Source organism: Vanacampus margaritifer, chromosome 9 (genome assembly GCF_051991255.1).
Source record: "Vanacampus margaritifer isolate UIUO_Vmar chromosome 9, RoL_Vmar_1.0, whole genome shotgun sequence".
Taxonomy (NCBI): domain Eukaryota; kingdom Metazoa; phylum Chordata; class Actinopteri; order Syngnathiformes; family Syngnathidae; genus Vanacampus; species Vanacampus margaritifer.
Window position 1 is genome coordinate 24,436,679 of NC_135440.1, and position 19,492 is coordinate 24,456,170.

Below are 19,492 nucleotides of genomic sequence, written 5' to 3' on the forward strand. Positions count from 1 at the left end.
GAAAAATATATAATTTTCCAGTTGCCCATCCCTGGACTTCTCATGGATCCCTTTTGTGCAGGTGGACATATATCAAACCACATGCTAGGTGCAATAGTAGTAATGGAATATACATTTAATTTCCCTTATAATAACTATATTACATCCGCCGAATACTTCCCGGCGCAATGTACAATCAACGCACTGTATTGACACAAAATATGCACCTGCTATAAATGTTTATGTGCAGCCCGTAAATAATTTACGAGGCGAAGTGATTGCATTTACTTTACATCAGTGACTTAGCCAAAGTGCTGGTATTATGTGGCTAATGATTCCAGCATTTATACAATCTGTTTTTGATGAATATTGAAGGGACTGTGTTCCACAAGTGCAATTTTTCAATTTTTTTTGTTTCCGGGGGGAAGCAATTAAAGATCTACATATCCTCAAGGTCTTTAATTATTAAATTGCGAGTGGTCATATTTTATGTGATGGATGGCCTGGATTGGGTTGTGCTCTGGTCGAGCATGAGGAGCAGCTCTTGCATATGTAACGGCATTTTCTGTCTTTGCCCCCTTCCTCCTGGAGACACACACACACTTGCGCACTATACATAGGCTCCATATGAGTCTGTGGGCATGCTCTGTGGCTCGCTACTGTTTGCTCCCTCTCTCGCATTATCTCCCTTCCCCCATTCTCTTTCAGTGACACAGAAAACCAGCGCGCCCCCCCCCCCTCCCTCCCTCGCCCATTTTTTTTTGGGGGGGGGGGGCTTGTTCGCTTCTCCCCACCTTTTCAATGCCCCCTCCTCAATTCTCCCACCTCATCACTTCACCCGTGCGGTCACATGTTCTCCTTCTTGTCACTCTTGTGCAGCCTCCTTGCCAAACTGCTTTCATTGTTCATTCACTCCATCAGCATCACTCCCTGGGAATCCTTCCCCCCCCCCCCCCTCACCTCCCCAACCTCGTTCCTCGCTGCCTTTTCCAACATCCCACCCCTCCCCTGCATTCACCAGAGTGCTTAGCTGCCACTTACACACATTTAATGTGCATCTCTGGAGTACATTAGCTCTCCTCCTTGGCCAGGAGCGGACTGTTTTGCATGGCACATGTGAGCGGATTGCTAAAAGTGTCCCGCACTGTTCCCGCTGTAATCTGGTCAAGGTTCATTCCGCTGCTCCGGATGGAGATTGGTCAGGTTGATGCGGGGCGGGGGTCCTAGCGGGGGAAGCAGTCCCCACACCCCGACCTCCTTCCGTTAAATCCCCGTTAACAGATTAATTATCTTTGGGCGGCATCGTGTTGGGTGTTAAGATACGGAGGGCAACAATGAAACAATAAAGAGTCCCAGAGGGGTGTCTCCTCAATCTTAATCCCCCTTTTTCCCCCCTCGCTCTCTCTCACTCCCTCTCTCACTCTCTCGCTCTCCTTCTTTCTTACTCTCTCGCTCACTCGCCCTCACTGAGAGCTCCTCTCCCATCCATCAACACGAACGGCTCTCCACTGTCACCCGACAAGCATACAATTATTGGCCATTTAATATTTCAACAGCTGCAAGAATTACTCGCTCTTTCTCTCCACACACTTGCTCTACCAAACCCGCCTGCCACATTTTGACTTATTCTTTGGCATGTCCCCGAGCTTGTTTTTTTTTTTTTTTTTTTTTAATCTCAGCAGGATGTTTTTGCAAGAGCATCAGGCGTTGATTGCTGGCAGTATACTTCTTTGAGTGGGTAAATATTTCACGAGCGGCGGCGAGAAGCGGCAGAACGCAAAAAGAGAAGCCTTCCAACGCAACTGTCAGAGGTAAGAAATGATTCAAAAAGAAAATTGTGGATTTTCATGTATGGCGTGAATGCAATGAATATGAATTCTTCTCCCGTCACTCCTTGTATCATTGGAAAGAGATGCTAAATGCTGCATTGATGCTGATGCTTTCATTGCATCCACTCATTTTTTTTTTTTGTTCGGGGTGGGGAGGTGGTGACTATTTTGTGTCTGTCAACTTGCCGTGTCGCACTCTTCGTGCACATCCACTGCACTGATTTGCACCGACTTACTGACTGCACTCACTTACCTACGGTCAGCTGCACTCACTTTTAGAGGCGAGCGTGCGCTGTCAGGAGTGGACGTTAATCACGCAGATGAATGTCGACTGAAAATGGACGTGGAGGTATTCGGACGCCAGGGCGGCTTTGCATACTCGATGAAGCATGTTAACACACAACATGTTAATGAATTTTCCCCAGCTGATGGAGTGTGTCATAAGCCTTTAATGCCCTTCTGTAAATTCCGGTCGTTAAAGGTTGTTGTTAAGTGCTGGTTACTATTTCTTAGCGTTGGCTCATGTGAATATGAGGTCAAGTGTGTGCACATTGATACAGCTGGAACTATATTATATAATAATACATATTCTGTAACAGCTGCCCTACGTGATAAATGTGTTCAAGGCTGTTTTCCACGTTGCATTGCCCTGTCCTCATTAGCTGCCTCACAAAATGGCCCTTTTCTTCTTACCAGCTGCATATTCAGACATCATGGAGTCTTTTAGAGTCCTCAACGGTGGATTTGTGTGCGCACGTTCGCTTAGGCCGCCGCCGTCGTTCAGCGAGCGGGCTCCAAATCACATTTATTCGTCTTCACTTATGCAAGAGGCGAGATAACAAGTTGGCAGGGGACATCGCGTCAACGTGAGGCTATTGGTGGGTGACAAGCGTTGAGTACCCACCACCCACTGCCACCCCTCGCTTCCATCGTCACCTTGTTAGGTTGGCCCAATAACTTTCTTAGATGCAGCAAACAGGTGATTCATAATTATTATTATTATTTTTTTTAATAAACACTTGAGCGGTTGATAAAGATTTTTATGTGCCATATCTTTCACCTCCCCTATTGGCTAAGTGTTGTCATCCATCACCGGAAATGCTTATTATTATGCACATTTCGCTCGGCAGTCATGTAGACAGGCAGCGTCTGCTTTGGTTAGTGACTCATTCCTTTAGTCCAGAACCTAAACAGCTTTTCTCTACACGTACCTCATCATGTAGTGCTTGTGTGCATAAGAATGTTAATATCCTACTGCACATCAATGGACGCCAAGCTTCTTGGTATGGATTCAGAGAGTATACAATAAACGTATAGATTACAGGTAAACACTGGAATTGCAAATGTTGCAAACTGACTCGTGAAAAATTGACGTGCAGATATACAACTGTGTTGTATCTCACTGGGCGTGTGTTCATATGCTTGGACCATAAAAGTTGCTCAACACAATTGGGTACTAATAAAACTGTCAACCTAAGCGTTAAATACATCCATTTTCTCTAGAGTTTATCCTGTGCAGAGTAACAAGTAAGCTGGACCTGGACCGCTTGTCAGTCAATCAAAGGGCACATAAAGAGACAGACAACCATACACATTTCACATCGTCACTTGTGAGTGGGAACTGAACCCACGCTGATATGTCACACCATTAGTGAAGGAAAGAAATGAGCTAAATCAAAAATAAAAGAAAGATACACTCGATTCAAATAAAACTGTGACCTGTGTTCTGTACTCAATCATTCCTTGTGGCGTGTGTTGTGGACAGTGAAAAAAACTAGTAACATCTTAATACATGAAAACATTGAAATAACAGTGATTGCCTGGCGACCAGTCGAGAGTGTACTAGAAAGCAAAGAAAATGTCAGGAAAAGCCTACTAGAACATCTGAACTATATTTTGGTGTTAATTAGATTCACTTTGTCTGCAGGTGCATTTAAGATGCATTCGATTGGTTAATTCTGAGCGCAACCCAGTTATAAGAGGATGTGCCTACTTGTGCAAGCACATTATTTCAGTTGAGTTTAATTTGACTTCCCCTTCAAAAGCGGGTCTAATGAGCACTGCGAATGTAAACAAAAGATGGCCTCTCATTGCATCTCCAACCAGCCTGTAAGGGCTCGGCCGCTCGGATAAAATTGACGCGGCTGGTGCAAAAAACGATTTTCATCAGCCATTTTAATAAGTGAAATGGAGCATTGGCAACAATTTGATTTGTGACAGTTGGGCTGCCGGAACCATTAGGACCAACAAGCTTATTGAGACGCGCTTAACGCTGGCCCCAGCCGGCCTGTGAGCGAGCTTTTAAACTCATCACAGAATTTGAATGAGGAAGTTGTTTGGCTGAATCCAAACTTTTATCTTGGACGGCATTTGACACAATGACGTGCTGTGTGGATCAGCGGGGAGGGTGAAAAGCATTCTCTGTTGAATATTGTCCAATGCATAATAGCCATGTTGAATGATTCAATCAAACATTTAGTGCAAAGTAACATTCTAAAATTCAGAGTTGCTAGCATGCTTTGTATGCAAGCATCATTAGTGCTCTGTGCCGTCCTAAAATGTGCCTTTTCATACACGGTGACGCGCGTATCAGACGCCTACCAGGCTGTGTCTCGGTCCCTGTCCCCCATCCCCCCCCCCATTGGATCCCAGTGTGTGTTTTGGCTAACCGGATTCGCCTTTTGTATTTACCCTACTTTCGAGCCCACTTGGGCGGCTTTAAAGACACCAAGCACCGAACAGTAAGCAACAAGAGAGTCGGATCGCTGTCTTCTGGAATCGTGCTCTGCTTGCATAAAATACTTTTGTTCCCCTTGTTAAATACACTTGCTGCGGCCCCTTCAAAGACCCCGTATAGCCCCTACATAAGCCATGCTAGTCCATATGGCACACAGTCTGTGCAAAAATAACAAAAGCTGTCATGTATTGTAATACGATTTTTGCAGCTTACTTCATCTGATATGTTGAATATGTGTTTCATGAACCACAAATATTAGTTATTCATTCTTGACTTTACAGGATATGGAACCCTGTTTGATTATATGTCAAGAAAAGCCTACTAGAACAGCAGAACTTTTTATGGAGGATATTTCGAGGCACTTAATAATAATGACAGATGTGTGCTGACTCTTATTTAACATTAGATTGACTGTGATTGATTAATTCTATACATCAGCCACATCCCAGTTCTAACAGGCTGTGCATCATTTCAGTGGTTAATTTGACTTTGTCTCTCGAAAAGATACAAGGACAAAATCAATTGAGTTGCCGGCTACAGGCCTCGTTAACAAAGGAAAAATGTTTTGAAGTAATCTATCTTGGTCTCATTTTTATATTGCACAAAAACCTGGCATGAGAACTACTGCAGGGGTGTGTAGACTTTTTATATCCACGATAAGTACAGCACAATTATCTTCAACACCTTGCATCTCATCTTGCCGTGAGCAACATCGAAGCAGAAGATGAACATCTCAGCAACCTCCACTCTGGAATCTGCCCCCCCCACCCCCCTCGAGTGACTTCTGTGTAACTACGGCTGACATGTTGCCTCCTGCATCTCTCGGGTGATGCCTCTCTTAAATTATCTGCGTGGAGGCGGGGAAGCGGCTGCCGTAAAAGCTCACCGCTGGCCTCGTCGTCCTCTGGAATCAGCGGTGCCCTCGGGAGGACCTTCAGCTCGCACTTCACGTCCCCGGCGACTCTTGACACCTTTCTCCCTTCCACAGGGCGGAGGCGGGGATCCAGTGACAGTGGACGATGGCTGCCATGGCGACGGTGCCCAGCTATACCCCTTCCCTGTGGGTGCGGATGTGCCACGCTCTCCCTCGGCTGGACCTCACCATGCAGATGAGGGACAACCTCTTTGCCCCTGACAGCTGGGAATACCAGCAGGTAACGCACACACTTGCCACTAAGTCACACACTGAATGCTGCATTGAAATCAGAAGTTGCGGTTTCAGTGATGTCATGCATTCGGTGTCACATCAAGTTACAAAATCTTGCTTTCAAAGCTTTAGATTCTGTGTCAGGGATGTTGAATGCGTTTTCATCATGGGGCCACATCGTTGTCATGGTTGACTATAATAGTGAAACTACATTTAGACTTACCCCGCTATATCCCAGTTCATCATAACCCGCTAGATTTTCTTTCTCCAAGTGTATCATTTTTTTTTTTTTTTTTACATCATATAGTTATCCCCCTCCATTGCAGGTGTTTCGTCCTAGACCACAAGTTTTAAAGCAAAATCAACAATATGAAAATATCTTATTCAAATACTCCCTAGACATGTTTTTCTAATATTTACAGCATTTTAAGGTCTTTAAACACACTTTTAAAATAATACAAACACATTTAAACACATGATATATTGAAAAGAGCAATTGCAATTGATAACACAAAAATACTGTTTTCTACAAACAAGCCCAGCCCTCTGTTTGCACAATAAACAAATCACGTTTTATCCAAACTAACAATTTTTTTTTCTCCAGAAAATAAAAATAAAAATAAAAATAAAAATTAATCGTCTCAAGATATCATGCCCAAAGATGTAAAATATAAAATGAACGTGAAGCTGTCGCTTTTTGTAGGCCTAAAAAGCAGGATTACAGCAAATGACATTCAAAAATGACGAAGATGCCACCGACTTCCGTAAGTCACACACCAACGCCATTTCCAGCCACTGCTGCGACACACAGTCCGCGTCCCAACACTCGCACCCCCACCGATGAGTGCGCACAACGCCCAGGGTGTCTCAGCTCTCTGAAGTGCTTCGGAGAACTGAGACAGACACACTACACACTCGCACCCATCGACAGGAACGCGCAAGCAACAGGACGTCGCAAACAGCGACCGGAAACAGCTCCGTTGTGTGAAAGTCGGAAGTCCCGCCTCCTCTGTGGTATATACCCAATATTCAACAAAAACTAGGCTGGACTGAGAAACTTCCTGTTTTTGTTCTTCTTTTAAATTTAGTCTCAAACGAGTGTGCTGCCATCTAGTGGTTGACTGTGGAACTACGCCCACAATAGGCAGGAGTTAGACCACAATACAGAGATTGTTGATTAACAGTACAACAAATGACAATCCATAATGCTTGTTTATATTTGGTATATTCTGTGTTTGAAACCTAAAAAATTGCCCCTTCATATTACATAATGGCCCCTGTATTTGACTTATTATTTTTTTATGATGCATAAAAAGAAAAAAAATAGCCTTGACTCATTCTCCATCTTGGCTATGATTCTTTTTTTTTTCTTTTTTTTTTTTAATGCTCCTCTACTAGGCCACTTTGATGCACCTGCTCCTGTGCGCGCACCCGGCCTGCTATCAACTTGCGCGTAAAAATCCAGACAGCCGCTGGCTGCACGGATCTGAATTTCTGCACTTTGCCATGCAAAATAGAAGGTCTCGCCCGTCCTAAACAAACTGCCTCACAGTGCGTGCTTGTGACTTTGCTATGGCACAAAAGGGAGGATGTGGGTGGTGGTGATGGTGAGAAAAAAAAAAAAGACAGAGAGAGAGAGTGTGCAAATTATCCTGCAGAACACAAAGACAAAAGCGACTTAAAGTGCTCTGTGAAGGCAAAGAGAGAGGGAATGAGTAATGCGAGGAGGTTGCTGAGGAGAAGTCCGGGGCTGGGGGAGGCTCACAGCGAGTCAGCCAGCGGCGGCAGTGAGCGAGAGTCGCACTGAATGTATTTAAGTAGGTCACCGATTATTAATAGAGATTCAGGCGGTGTGGATAGATAGAAAGAAACGAGAGGGGAGAGTGGGGGAGAGAGAGAAAGGCGGTGGGAGCGTGGGGAAAGCGGGATGGTGGGGAAAAGGGGAGGAGGGTGGTGAGACGGAGAGAGCGGATGCGGAGGAATGGGCGGGAGTGACAGACGGACAGATGGATGAGAGGATAATACGGGGAGAAGTGCGCTGAAAAAATGCATTTCAGTAATGTTGACTTTATGACACAAGGCCCGATCAGATGCCTGATATGGCTTAGTGGCATCAGCCGTCTCCATGTGATAGCCGACTGCTGCCGAGTGGTCACAAGCAACACTCACTTGACGGGAGATCATATTTAATGTGTCTTGTGCAATTTTGATCATGCACAAATGGTGGGGCTAAAACCACTTTGGCAGGCAGCGTATCCGGAAAAGCACACAACTCTCTCTATGTGGTTTTCTTTTCTATCACAACTGAAATACATTTTGATATAAATAAGCCAGCAGCCGCAGCAATGTGATGAAACTGGTCAACAACTAATTTCAATCAGAAATAGCTTTATGTGTCCCTAATTGTATTTTTGATGCTGAAGTAAAACATTTCTTTACTTTTTTCCTAAAACATCAGGTTTTTTAGATTTTTTAATTTATTTATTTTTTTTAAGTTTGACCTATTAATGCTTGCTTGGGCAAGACAGATTTTACCATGCACTGCAAATCTACCTGTTGCTGAACCTAACCCATAATTCATTAATTTTACTAAATGTATATTATTGTAGTATACTGTATTAATATTATTATTATTAGAAAAAATGATGTGCTAGAGAAAAACAAAGGCAGATTAACAATCAACGCAAGAAATTCATCTAGAAAAGTTAACTTGGAACTTTGATTTAAACATTTTGTAAACATTTCTGGTGTGTTTTTTTTTTCCTGTCTAGCACTGAACCATTTTGAAAAAAATTTGATCCCCCAATATGGTAATTGCAACTTAATATGATTAAGTGTATTCCTTAATAAACACAAGCAATACATTAATCTGTAAACAGTATTAGATTTATTGATACATGAATGTTAGTTAGTTAGTTAGTTAGTTAGTTAGTTAGTTAGTTAGTTAGTTAGTTAGTTAGTTAGTTAGTTACCAAGTGTCTCCGGCGCTGATTCCAAAAAGATTTAAGGCAAACTTACTATGCAAACAGAACTGAAATGTAGTTAACAAATGTACCGTACTGTATTTAAAATAAGCAATAAGATTAAGCACAGTTTGAACGTTTAAATCAGTGATTCTTCATGTGCTATTAGAGGGAGAAGATAAACTATTATTGGAGGGATTCAAGAGCTAGTTTATTAATATGGTTACATTAGTTGAATTGTTGAGTGTGTTATATTACAGAGCATTACATTCCCTTAAATCTCCGGTGCCTGCTGCTAATGAGAGCCATACATTACATAATAGGACAAGCAAGATGAATTAATACTTTAATATTTTTTAAAAACCCAATCAAAGGGACATTCATCAGAGCCACCCTTGCTCACGTTGCCGTTTATTCCGTCCCTCTCTGTCAGACCCTGCTGGTTTTGTCCAGTTTATCGGCCATCGCCCTCGTTATCTCCCTCTTGGTGGTTCTGTCCTTCCTCATACACTACTGCTGCTGTCACCGTGGCGACCGCGGCGAGGGATCCGAGGAGGAGGAGGAGGACGAAGACGGCAGCACGGGTCACGGCTACAGCGGCAAGAAGGGCCGAGGGATCTGCTGCGTCACGTGGGTGGCCGTGGCGTCTGTCACGTTATGCTGGTGAGGAGGCAGATGCACGGGTCATTTTTCGATGGAATTGCCGACTGATCTGTCTGGGTGGGTAGCGGCGTGAAGACGTTCCCCAAGTGTGTATTCCGAGGAATCCGTGTGTTCAGAAAGATGGAGAAATTGTGAGGAAGGAACAGTAGAAATCATCCGACTAGAAATATACGCTAAGAAGCCAAACATTAGGCAAGCACAATCATTTTATGAATTAATCGAACTGCGTCATACAGAAAGTTATCTCTAAAAAAAATTCTGAATCAAATTATGAAAATTCTGTAATCCCTCCCGCAATTTGAATTGGATTGTACTATGGCTGTTTTAATTGTTCAGCACCTTGAGTTGCATTTTAATGTATGAAAGGTGCTTTCATAAGTAAAGTTTGATTTGCTTAAATACAAATGTGCAATATATTGAGCGCAAGAGCAAAACACAAACATTTTGAATTTAACAGTTTACTAATCTGTCAGTGTGTTTAAAAATCTTTTTTTTTTTCCAAACAATCAAACATATCATCTCACAATTTAAATCAATAATCATGTCCTAAAATTACATCATAAAATTAATCTACAGCCATCGCTTTCTGTAGGCGTAAAAAAATCAATAATACAGCAGATGACATTGAATATTTTCAGCAAAAAACTAGGCTGTGCCGGTTTTTTCTTCTTCTTTCAAACTTACAGCATTTCACATTAAATAAGCGTGCTACCATCTAGTGATTGATAGTGGAATTACATCCATTATAAACGATATCCGGACCAAACAAAGTTGTAAACAAAAAAATTCTCAAAATAATTTTTTTCCCTAGACTTTTTAAATCCACTTTTGCTGCTGCTATTTGTTACCCACTAGTTGCCAGAAAATAAGACAAAAACACTTTAATTTTATTGCTAGGAGTGTCATTATTAAGTATTATTTTTATTTTATTTATTTTTTTACAAAATATTTCTGAATATTTTTCATAATTTAAAAAAAAAAAATTCAGCCTTCTTTTAAATACTATTAGTCTAAGTAAAATTCCACAATGCTACTGTTTTTCATAATCATATCCCCGAGAGAAAAAAAAAGAAGCGAAAGATAATTGGTGACTAAGTGCAGCCAGTACAATATTTGCGTGTAAAAAGAATCCAAAACGGGAAGTGACATCAATATGATTTAGTGGCACGTTGATGTCACCAACCACAACAACGACGCACCCGCAGGCATTTTATTTAAGGTTGAGCGGCGGCAGCAAAGCCGTGAATCACGTTGTCGTCTTCTTCACCGTCATCATGTGCTTTTTAGTCACCAAAGTCACTCGGAGCAAAGGGACGCCTACTTGACATCTGACTGTCATATTGTGCTGCCTGTTTGCCAAACTGGCCCCGTGACGCGACGACACACATTTATGTGCTTATGAACACAAGCAAAAGTCAGTATTTTGTCACTTTCTTGTGTCACGTCCAGCTAAAAGTGACCAATTCAGCAAATAGAAATTCACTTGAAATTGTATGCATCATTCGTTTTGGCCTTAAATATATAACAATTACACAATTATGTTTACAATTTACAATGTATTGATGTCGTTGGAAGTAGTTTTGATGAATGTTAATTCATTGTTCATTATTGTGGTTGTAGATTGCAGTGGGCGTACAACCTGGCTGCGTCATACAGATGTGTTGCTAATATTTTGTCCCTCTCACCTCCATCGGCTGGACATGCATGCAAATCGATGGAGCGCATCGCAGAACATGATGTGCATGCCAGATCCTAATGATGTCATCATATACATGCGGCCCGTGTCTCCCCCTTATGGAGCGTCGTGTAATTGTAATCAATAGTTATGTTTACATGAGTCTGCCTTCCGTATACAGATGTTGGCCTATTCGTCTACGCTAAGAAAAAACAGCCAACGAGATTTGAAGTGACGTTCACATTGGGCAGCTTCCAATGCACAAAACGTAAAAACACAGACCCCCCCCCCCCCCCCCACCTCCCTTTTTTTCTTCTAATCTGGGTCACGTTATATGGGAGATTGGGTCATACCATTCGTCTCTGGTCGGAGGGGATTTGATGAACATCTGGCCCTAGCCGTAATCTGAATATTTGAGAGAGAATGATGTGTAAACATATCGCTATGGTTAACATTCCCATTGCTTTCCTTCAAGAGTCGTCCGTTTGATCGCTGTTACAGTTTGCGCATTCACCAAGGACGTATCACATCCTTTTCCATTTCATTGGTTTCAAATGTACAGTCAAACATTACGCTTCACGCCTCTGCTATCTGCTCTCATATGCGCGCACACCTCCCACAGTCTTTTCACGTTTCCTCTTTTTTTTTTTTTCCCCCCCCTTCTCCTCTCCCTCCCTGTTTTGCAGTGTTGCCATAGGCATCGGTTTCTATGGCAACAGCGAGGCTAATGATGGGATGTATCAGTTGACCTCGTCTCTTCTCACAGCCAATTACACGCTAGCTTCCATCGATTTGCTGGTGAGTGGTGCTCTCCGCAAGTAAAATGTCATGCAGAATCCCTACCCGGCTTGACGCTGCTTGTGCTTGTGTGTTGAGTGTGACAGAAAATGGCATACAAATGTCTTTCTGATTGATTTTCCCCCCTGGTCAAACAGTGGTTAGTGTGTCACTCTGCTAATTGTCCTCCTTCCGGAGCACTGTGTTAATGTTACAGGTCAGTCAAATCCGATGTTGGGCGGTGAATTGCTACCTGGGTCTTCAGTAGTATGGAGGGCCAAAACTAAAAATAAATAAATGACTAAATAAATAAATAAAGGACTAAAAGTGAAAATAAAAACATATATAAAAAATTGTTTAAAAAATAAAATAAAATAAATAAATATAAATGGAAACGAAAACTACATATATATATATATATATATATATATATATACACACATGTAAAAAAATATATATATTTATCAAAATATAAATTATTTATATATATATATATTATATTTAATTAAAATTTTGAATTATGTTTTTTATATTTTCACTTTTAGTCATTTATTTATTTATTTATTTTTAACTTTGGCAGTTTTGGTCCTCCATAAAGTAGGGGCTTGTCCGATCACTTCTATCATGTTACAGTTCTAAAAGCTGTCAATATGGGGGGGAAAAAAAAAAGTGATTTAACAAAGTGCAATTCTGTTACAGTATAGACTTTTTTTTTCAATTCCAAATCTGATAGCACACATATTGAACTATTCAAAAATGTTTATTTGGCGCATCTCAGGCAACTTTTGATTTGATAAACTTACATTTGGGATAAAAAACAAACAAACATAAAAACATGGACTGTAAGCAGTGCACCTCACAGAAATACTGCTTAAAAAAAAATCACCTTAAACCACAGCCCAACAACAATGATAAACATGTTACATTAACATCTCAGACATTAAGGTCATTTATTGCGATAAAAGCTGTTGTCAAAATAGTGAGCAAGGCATGTGCGAATGAGCTACTTTGAAGTGCAGTTGCACGGCAAGGAAGAAATAGAACTACGCTGAATGTTTTATGAACTTCAGGACCACTGAGTACAGGTGCTGCTGATCTGATATGAGTTGCGCTATTAGGAGGATGGTCTGCTCCACTTAAATGCACACACACTTGACTAAAAAGTTGACTTGTTCATTAACTCTGTTATATAAATGCTTCAATGCACCCACACATGAAAAAAGATGGCAGATTAAAAAACACAGGTGATTCTATTATTCATTCATTACAGTCACGGGGGCTGATCCTTCTTTAGAATTATTTAATTCAAAAGTTGAGTTATGAAATAAACGTCTTGGACTAACATGGACTAACAAATTACCGTCACAAGAGAAAGTTAATTTTTTAAAATTAATAACAGCTTACCTTTGTGTGTTTTTCAAATTAGACTGACAGTTTTCGAGTACTAGAATCTTGTTGATCATTTTTAGGCTGGCAAAAGACACGACGTATTGACCACAAATCAACTTGATTCTTAGTGTTGACAACATCAAGAATTTTCTTACGTACAGGGATGTGATTTTTCCGCTAATTCGCGGAATTCCGCTTTTTTTATCTCCCCCCCCCCCCCCCAAAAAAAAAATCCGATTTTTTTTATTATTATTTTTTTATTATTTTAGTAGTTCATTGTGTATGCACATGACTCAGACAGATAACATCTTCTGCTATAACAAAGACATTTGTGGTATGCTCTAATATGAGTTACTTTTCATTTGGTCATGATACAATTATTTGTTCATGAAATTTGAACTCTTCAGCATTATTTATGTGTTAACTTAGTAATCACATTAGTTAGATATGATGATATTCTCAGTGATAGTTTTTAAAAGCAAAGGCAGTCCAATGTTTTTGAATGTGACTGATTTTGAGTTGACTAAAACTGCCATTTTATATGGGATAGTTCAATATACATTGAAAATTTATGCTGTTGTTTTGTCTATTTCTTTGTCATGTGAGTGCATTGAAAGTACTTAAAAACACCCCCAGACCCCCGGCTAAATTTTCAGATAATTTCACTTTGGTCAAATCACATCCCTGTACGTAAGACTTAAGTATGTTACTCACGTAAAAATCTGAAAAATCCCCTTAAGGACAGTAACAAAGTAATTGTAGTTTATGTCCCACCACTAGTGAGGTGCCTGTCTTACTCATACTGTAGGTGTTGAATGGGGTTTTTCCAAGCAGGCCGTTATAGAGCTTGTTTTCTGAACTGGAAGCGGATAACGGCAATTCCCAAACTGTCCCCACAAAGTTGTAAGCATGCAATTGTCCATAAGGTCATCAGCGGACACTAAGTTGCAAAGTCTTGAATTTTTGTCCGTATAGAGACCGTGTTAGTCAACTTACTTGAAGTACTTCAGGCATACTTGTGGTCCAGACAAAGGAGGATCTTCATCTATCTGTCGCAAATCCAACCGCAACTTTACAGCATGCCAAATTTGTGGTTTACTCACATCCTCCTCCTCCCTTTCCAGATTTCGGACACGATCAATGGTCTGCAGCTGTCCGTCTCGGGCCCACTGACCACAATGGAGGAGATGTTTACGGGCAGCAAACCCTTCCTGGTTTCCACGCGGAACTGCCGGAGGTTATCCGAGAACGTCATCAGCCTCCTCTCCTCCATCTCCGTGGCTCGGTCTGGCCTGGACCCGGGGCTGGGGAATGATAGCGGCGTCAGCGGGGCCTCCATCATACCTTTGACCCCTGTGCCGCCCTCGGTGGCCCCCACGGTAGCGCCCTCGGGCGGCCTCCTTCCCGGTCCCTTTTCACCTGGCTGGGCCGCCAACACGTTGATGATGAATGAGGACTACAGGTACAGGGGGAGCACGGGCAAGAGTTTAGTAGTTTGGGATTTGTCGTTAGTGTAGTTTTAGATTTCGTTTTGACTTTTTGTTTTTCAAATTCAGTTACTTTTTATCGTTTTTTTGAGTGGGTTTGCTACTTTTTCTTTTGTTTTAGTGGTTTAGCATTCACAGATATGTGCGGACGGAAGATTTTTAATTTTTAATTTTATCCCACCTCCCTAGTGGGTTATCATATAAAATTTTCGTAGAGAGGGGTGGTCGCTGCCCTGTTTCCCCCCCACTCTGCACACCCATGCTGCAACCTTGTTGCATTTAAAAGGAATTATTGACCTTTTGGGGGTATCAATTACTTGCAGATTTCATTCTGTCCTTATGTGCATGATGTTTGTCAGGTGCAAGAAAAAAAAATATTTGTAATGAGGTATAAATAAATAAAATAAAATAATAAAAAGTAAGAAAATAATATCAATTTATTTATATATATATTCATAAAAAAAAGTATTGCATTATGTAAACTTAACATAAGATAATATTTAGAAAAATAATTCAGTCTGGACAGGTGAACAACTATCCACAAATCAAACACAAAAAAAGCTGTAAACGTATGCAATACATCAACAAATATGAAAACAAAGATTTTTTGTTGTTGCTGAAATGATACTTTATTTTAATAAATTTTCTAAATACAGAAAACCGTTTTTCTTAAACCTTCATATTTATTAAGTCCACAGTGTTTGAGAGTGGAGATAATATTTTAATTCCCACACTATTTTGAAACCTCATTTTATTTACTTGTTAATTTTTAATCAATTAATTAATAATAACTTATTTAAAAAAATAATACATTTATTTTTTGGAGTGGAGATAATAGTTTAACTATTACACTATTTTGAAGCCTCATTTTTATTAATTTTTGTTAATTTTTAATCATTCAAATTTGGTGTAGATGTTAGCTAGAAAAGTTTTAATAGACACTTTTAAAAGTCTATACACTTTTTTTTAATTTTATTTTTTAAAGAATTCCAGCCAAACTGCACATAAATGTGTCTTTTCTTCATTTGGTTTTGTGGAAGTCCATTAAAAACTTTCCTTTTAATGGCACAGTTTTGCTTTTAACCGCACATTACTGCTTCTGAATCATTAAACAAATGTCCCTCAATATATTGCGAGATTCATCCATCTCACAACAGCTGGACTTGAGTGCGTCTTTACGTAAAAAAAAAAAAACACGCAAACACACACAGAGCACAAATGATGCACTTGAACAGCCTTTACCACAACATCCTAACCACACATTCCTGTCCCCAGGAAAGGAAGTGCTGTGTTTACATATCTTTGCTAAACCTTGGAAATAAAAAATAAAAAAGGGAAATGTTTGTTGTTTCTTGTTTTTTAGGTGGTTGTCATACGTCATGCTGCTGCTGCTTGACCTCATCGTGTGTCTGTTCATCTTGCTGGGGCTGGCCAAGCAAGCACGATGGCTGCTCATTTTGTGCGTAAACAAACACATATTTGCGTCTTCATCCACATGTGTGCCTTTCTGATGTGTTTACGCTATTCCCTGCAGGATGACGGTGCTGGCCTGGCTGGCTCTCTTCCTAAGTTGGGGCTCGCTGGGTTTGGAGACGGCCACCGTGGTGGTGAGTGGAGCCGGTAAAAGCCATCTGGTGGAAAGACAAGCTGAGAGTGGAGAAAATGGCGACGTAATGTAGACTAAGGGACAAAAGTACTCAAAAGTACTTGGTACTTAATTCATTCACTTCCATTGACAGCTATGGATGTAAACGATCCATTTTAACTCATTCACTCCCAGCCATTTTCACTGAAGCAACCCCCTTCGCTCCCGGCTGCTTTACTGGATTTTGACAGATTTTGCAAGGCTTAACAGAATATTGTGTTCTATTGCTATAAAAACAGGGGACCTACCAAAATAAATATTAGAGTCTCTTCTGTCTGTTTCCCTTTTGCAACAATTAGCATTGGAATATAGCAAAGTTTCATCATTATTCACAAATCTGTTTAAAACAGTGATAGGGTTTGTTGCAACATGGCCCTGGCTGGTCTCTTATACTCTGCTGCCACCTGCTGGCCCTTTTTTGTAATAACTACCATTTCTTCAAGCATTCTCTTCAGTTTAGAGGCTGCATCAAAGCTCTAGTATAAAAAAAATGCATCTTTGGGAGCATGGCAATATTTAATAGAACGTATTTACACGTTTTTGGGAGCAAATGAGTTAACTGGGCTGGCAGTGAATACTTTTAAGTTAACTCATTCACTGCCATTGAATCGAAAATCAATTGTTAATTTATTTTATTTGTATTCCTTTTATTTTAATACAGTAACAAAGTATTTGTATTTGTTTTGTGAGCTTGACCCTGGCTAGGCGCAGCCAGCCTGTGAGCTCTCTGCACCCATTGTGTCGAACCGAAAACCTCAAAGGGAGCGCCGCAGTGATGGCAGAGCCCCAAAAAGGCAGGAAAATTGGGGCAGAGATTAAAAATTCAATGCGCGTGTGCACCAGCAGCGTCTGCGAGCAAAGTGTGCGCCGGTGGATGCGTGGGCGTTTGGCTCGGAGACGCGAGGATGGAAGATGAAGGGAAGTGCTCGGAGCGGGAGCGAGGGCGGAGGGAGGACGACTTAGAAAGATGGCGGAAGATGAGGAGGAGAGGCTGCGGACCGTCAGCGGCTCCTCCGGAGAGGAAGTCGTAACCTTTTTTTGACATTTGTTGGTAACGGCACACAGAGGGAGCGTTTCATGTCCATTTCCAGCTTTCGCCGTGAAAGAATGTGTAAAGAGGCCAAATAGTGGCTGTTTTTCTGCTCTGCTGCCTGTTTTGTGTCACGCGGAGCTGGTGGGAGACGTCCCAAAGCCTGACAGAGACGCTCTGTCCCTGGCTAGTGATAAGGAAACAAAGAGCTCGCTGTGGGCCGGCCCAGTTTTTTCTGTCCTCAGTGGCCACTTTTACCCGCCAGAGCGGGGCTTCTCTGTGGGACTATCACTCCCTCTTCTGGTGAGTGTATACAGCAGGGTGCAGGGACTTTATTGTCCAGCAGCCTTTATTGAGTCATGAGAAAAATCTCACGGCACACCACCAAACAAAAATGTTACAAATCTCCAATCATCTTTCACCGTTGAAATAATCTGGAATCTGAAACCTATGAAAGCATGCTTTTGGTGAATAGAATGGATTGTTGGGAATGAATAGAAAAAAAGTGGAATAAAATGTCCAGACTCTCAATCTTGAGGCGACATAATGCGAGGAGAGGGGGACTTTTACAACACCACTTCGGGCGGCTCAGCGTTCAAGAGTTGATATGTTCACAAGCTATTTTTAACACTTTAAATCTGTTCATCATTTGTTAAAATAATGTGCGGCAGACCAATCGAAATTAACTCATTCACTGCCATTGACGGCTATAAACGTCAAAAATTCATTTGAACTATTTCTGTTAGTTTAACATTTTTTTCCACTTGTTAACAAGAGTATGAAATCCTAGATTTGTATTATTATTTATTTATATTTTTTTATATATGTACATTTAGAACAGATATAAAATTTGGGATTAATCATTAGTTAACTAGTTAAGTCATGTGATTAATTACAATATATTTTTTAATTTGCTTGTCGCCCCAAATTTTTATTTTTATTTTTTAATGAATTTATGGCAGTGAATGAGTTAACCATTTTTGGACATTTATGAAATTTCTTCATGACAGTGACGAAATTACTGCCATCAATGTTAAAGCGTTAACTGATTAATGAATCACAAACATTTATCGCATTAATCATGAATTAACGCAGATTAATCGCACTATTAATTTTGACCATAGATTATCCTTTAGCGTGAGAGTGGATGGCTATGTTTAAGGTAGCACAGGTTGTGTTTGAGCAATAAACAAAATTACATGCATACAAGTAAAGCATTTAATAAATGTTTGCGTATCACATTTAGAATATTTGTTCATGTCAAAATATTGGGGGTCATTTTTTCCCCATTTTAAATTATGCAAGTAATTAACTGATTAGAAAAAGAGGAGGGTGAGTGCGTGCAGTGGATCAAAAAATGTTGAAGACGTCCTCATAACATTAAATATCAAAATAATTAACACACAACCTGGTACTCTTCACATTTGGGGACATTTTTTTTTGATAAAAAAGCCTTTTTTGTTAAGCGATTAATCATGATTAATCAAAATTCTAAAATGGGATTCATCTAATTAAAAAATGTAATCGTTTGACAGCTCTAGATGAAATATTAAAATTTAGGTTGTAAATGTAGGTCATGACCAACAAAGAAGGCCGCTCATATACAGTATATTGACAATATGGGAGCCTTATGCTGATGGAGCGATATAAGAGGCTCGTGTAGGTTTATTGAGGACGTCAGCGTCAATTTGTGGCCGCGTGCCATCTGCATCCTGTCAGATATGTCAGGAGGGGAAGTATGTCACTCGGTCAGCGCGTCTGCTAACCTCATCTCTGCTTCCTTGTTTGACCCCTCTCTCTTCTTCCCTTATCAGGCCCTCAGCGACTTCTGCACTGATCCAAACATGTTTGTGCTCAACTCCACAAACTTCAACACGGGAACCAGCTCAGGTACCCCTTGCCGCCCCCACACAGAAAAAAAACAAAAAAAACAACAAACCTGATGGTGGTTGTTGTTTACGCTCTCTGTCGTGCCCACATCAGCAGAACTGTGTATGATGATGCTGGATAATCCCACATGACCTCCTTTGTGTTCTCGCTCTGTTTGCCGCTCAGATGTGCTGGATTATTACCTGACCTGCAGCCGACGCATGAACAGTCCGTTCCAGCAGGTACCAAGAGTTCTACCTTCCCTGTATAATATGCACATGCATGAGCACAACATTAGGTAC

At 40.8% G+C, this 19,492-nt stretch overlaps 1 protein-coding gene across 4 annotated transcripts in view; it reads left to right on the forward strand.

The window, feature by feature from the left end:
• Nucleotides 1-1,374: 1,374 nt before the first annotated feature.
• Nucleotides 1,375-19,492, forward strand: part of ttyh1 (tweety family member 1) — a 29,008-nt gene continuing 10,890 nt past the window's right edge. Inside the window, exons 1-9 of one of the 4 annotated variants that reach the window (XM_077575021.1) lie at nt 1,375-1,790; nt 5,534-5,699; nt 9,089-9,318; nt 11,680-11,791; nt 14,284-14,621; nt 16,010-16,105; nt 16,181-16,253; nt 19,136-19,211; nt 19,377-19,432. In XM_077575021.1, the coding sequence (XP_077431147.1) occupies nt 5,565-5,699; nt 9,089-9,318; nt 11,680-11,791; nt 14,284-14,621; nt 16,010-16,105; nt 16,181-16,253; nt 19,136-19,211; nt 19,377-19,432 (1,116 nt within the window). In that variant the 5' untranslated portion in view covers nt 1,375-1,790; nt 5,534-5,564. The remainder of the gene's footprint in view (nt 1,791-5,533; nt 5,700-9,088; nt 9,319-11,679; nt 11,792-14,283; nt 14,622-16,009; nt 16,106-16,180; nt 16,254-19,135; nt 19,212-19,376; nt 19,433-19,492) is intronic. The other 3 variants (XM_077575022.1, XM_077575023.1, XM_077575024.1) reach the window with 3 other exon arrangements.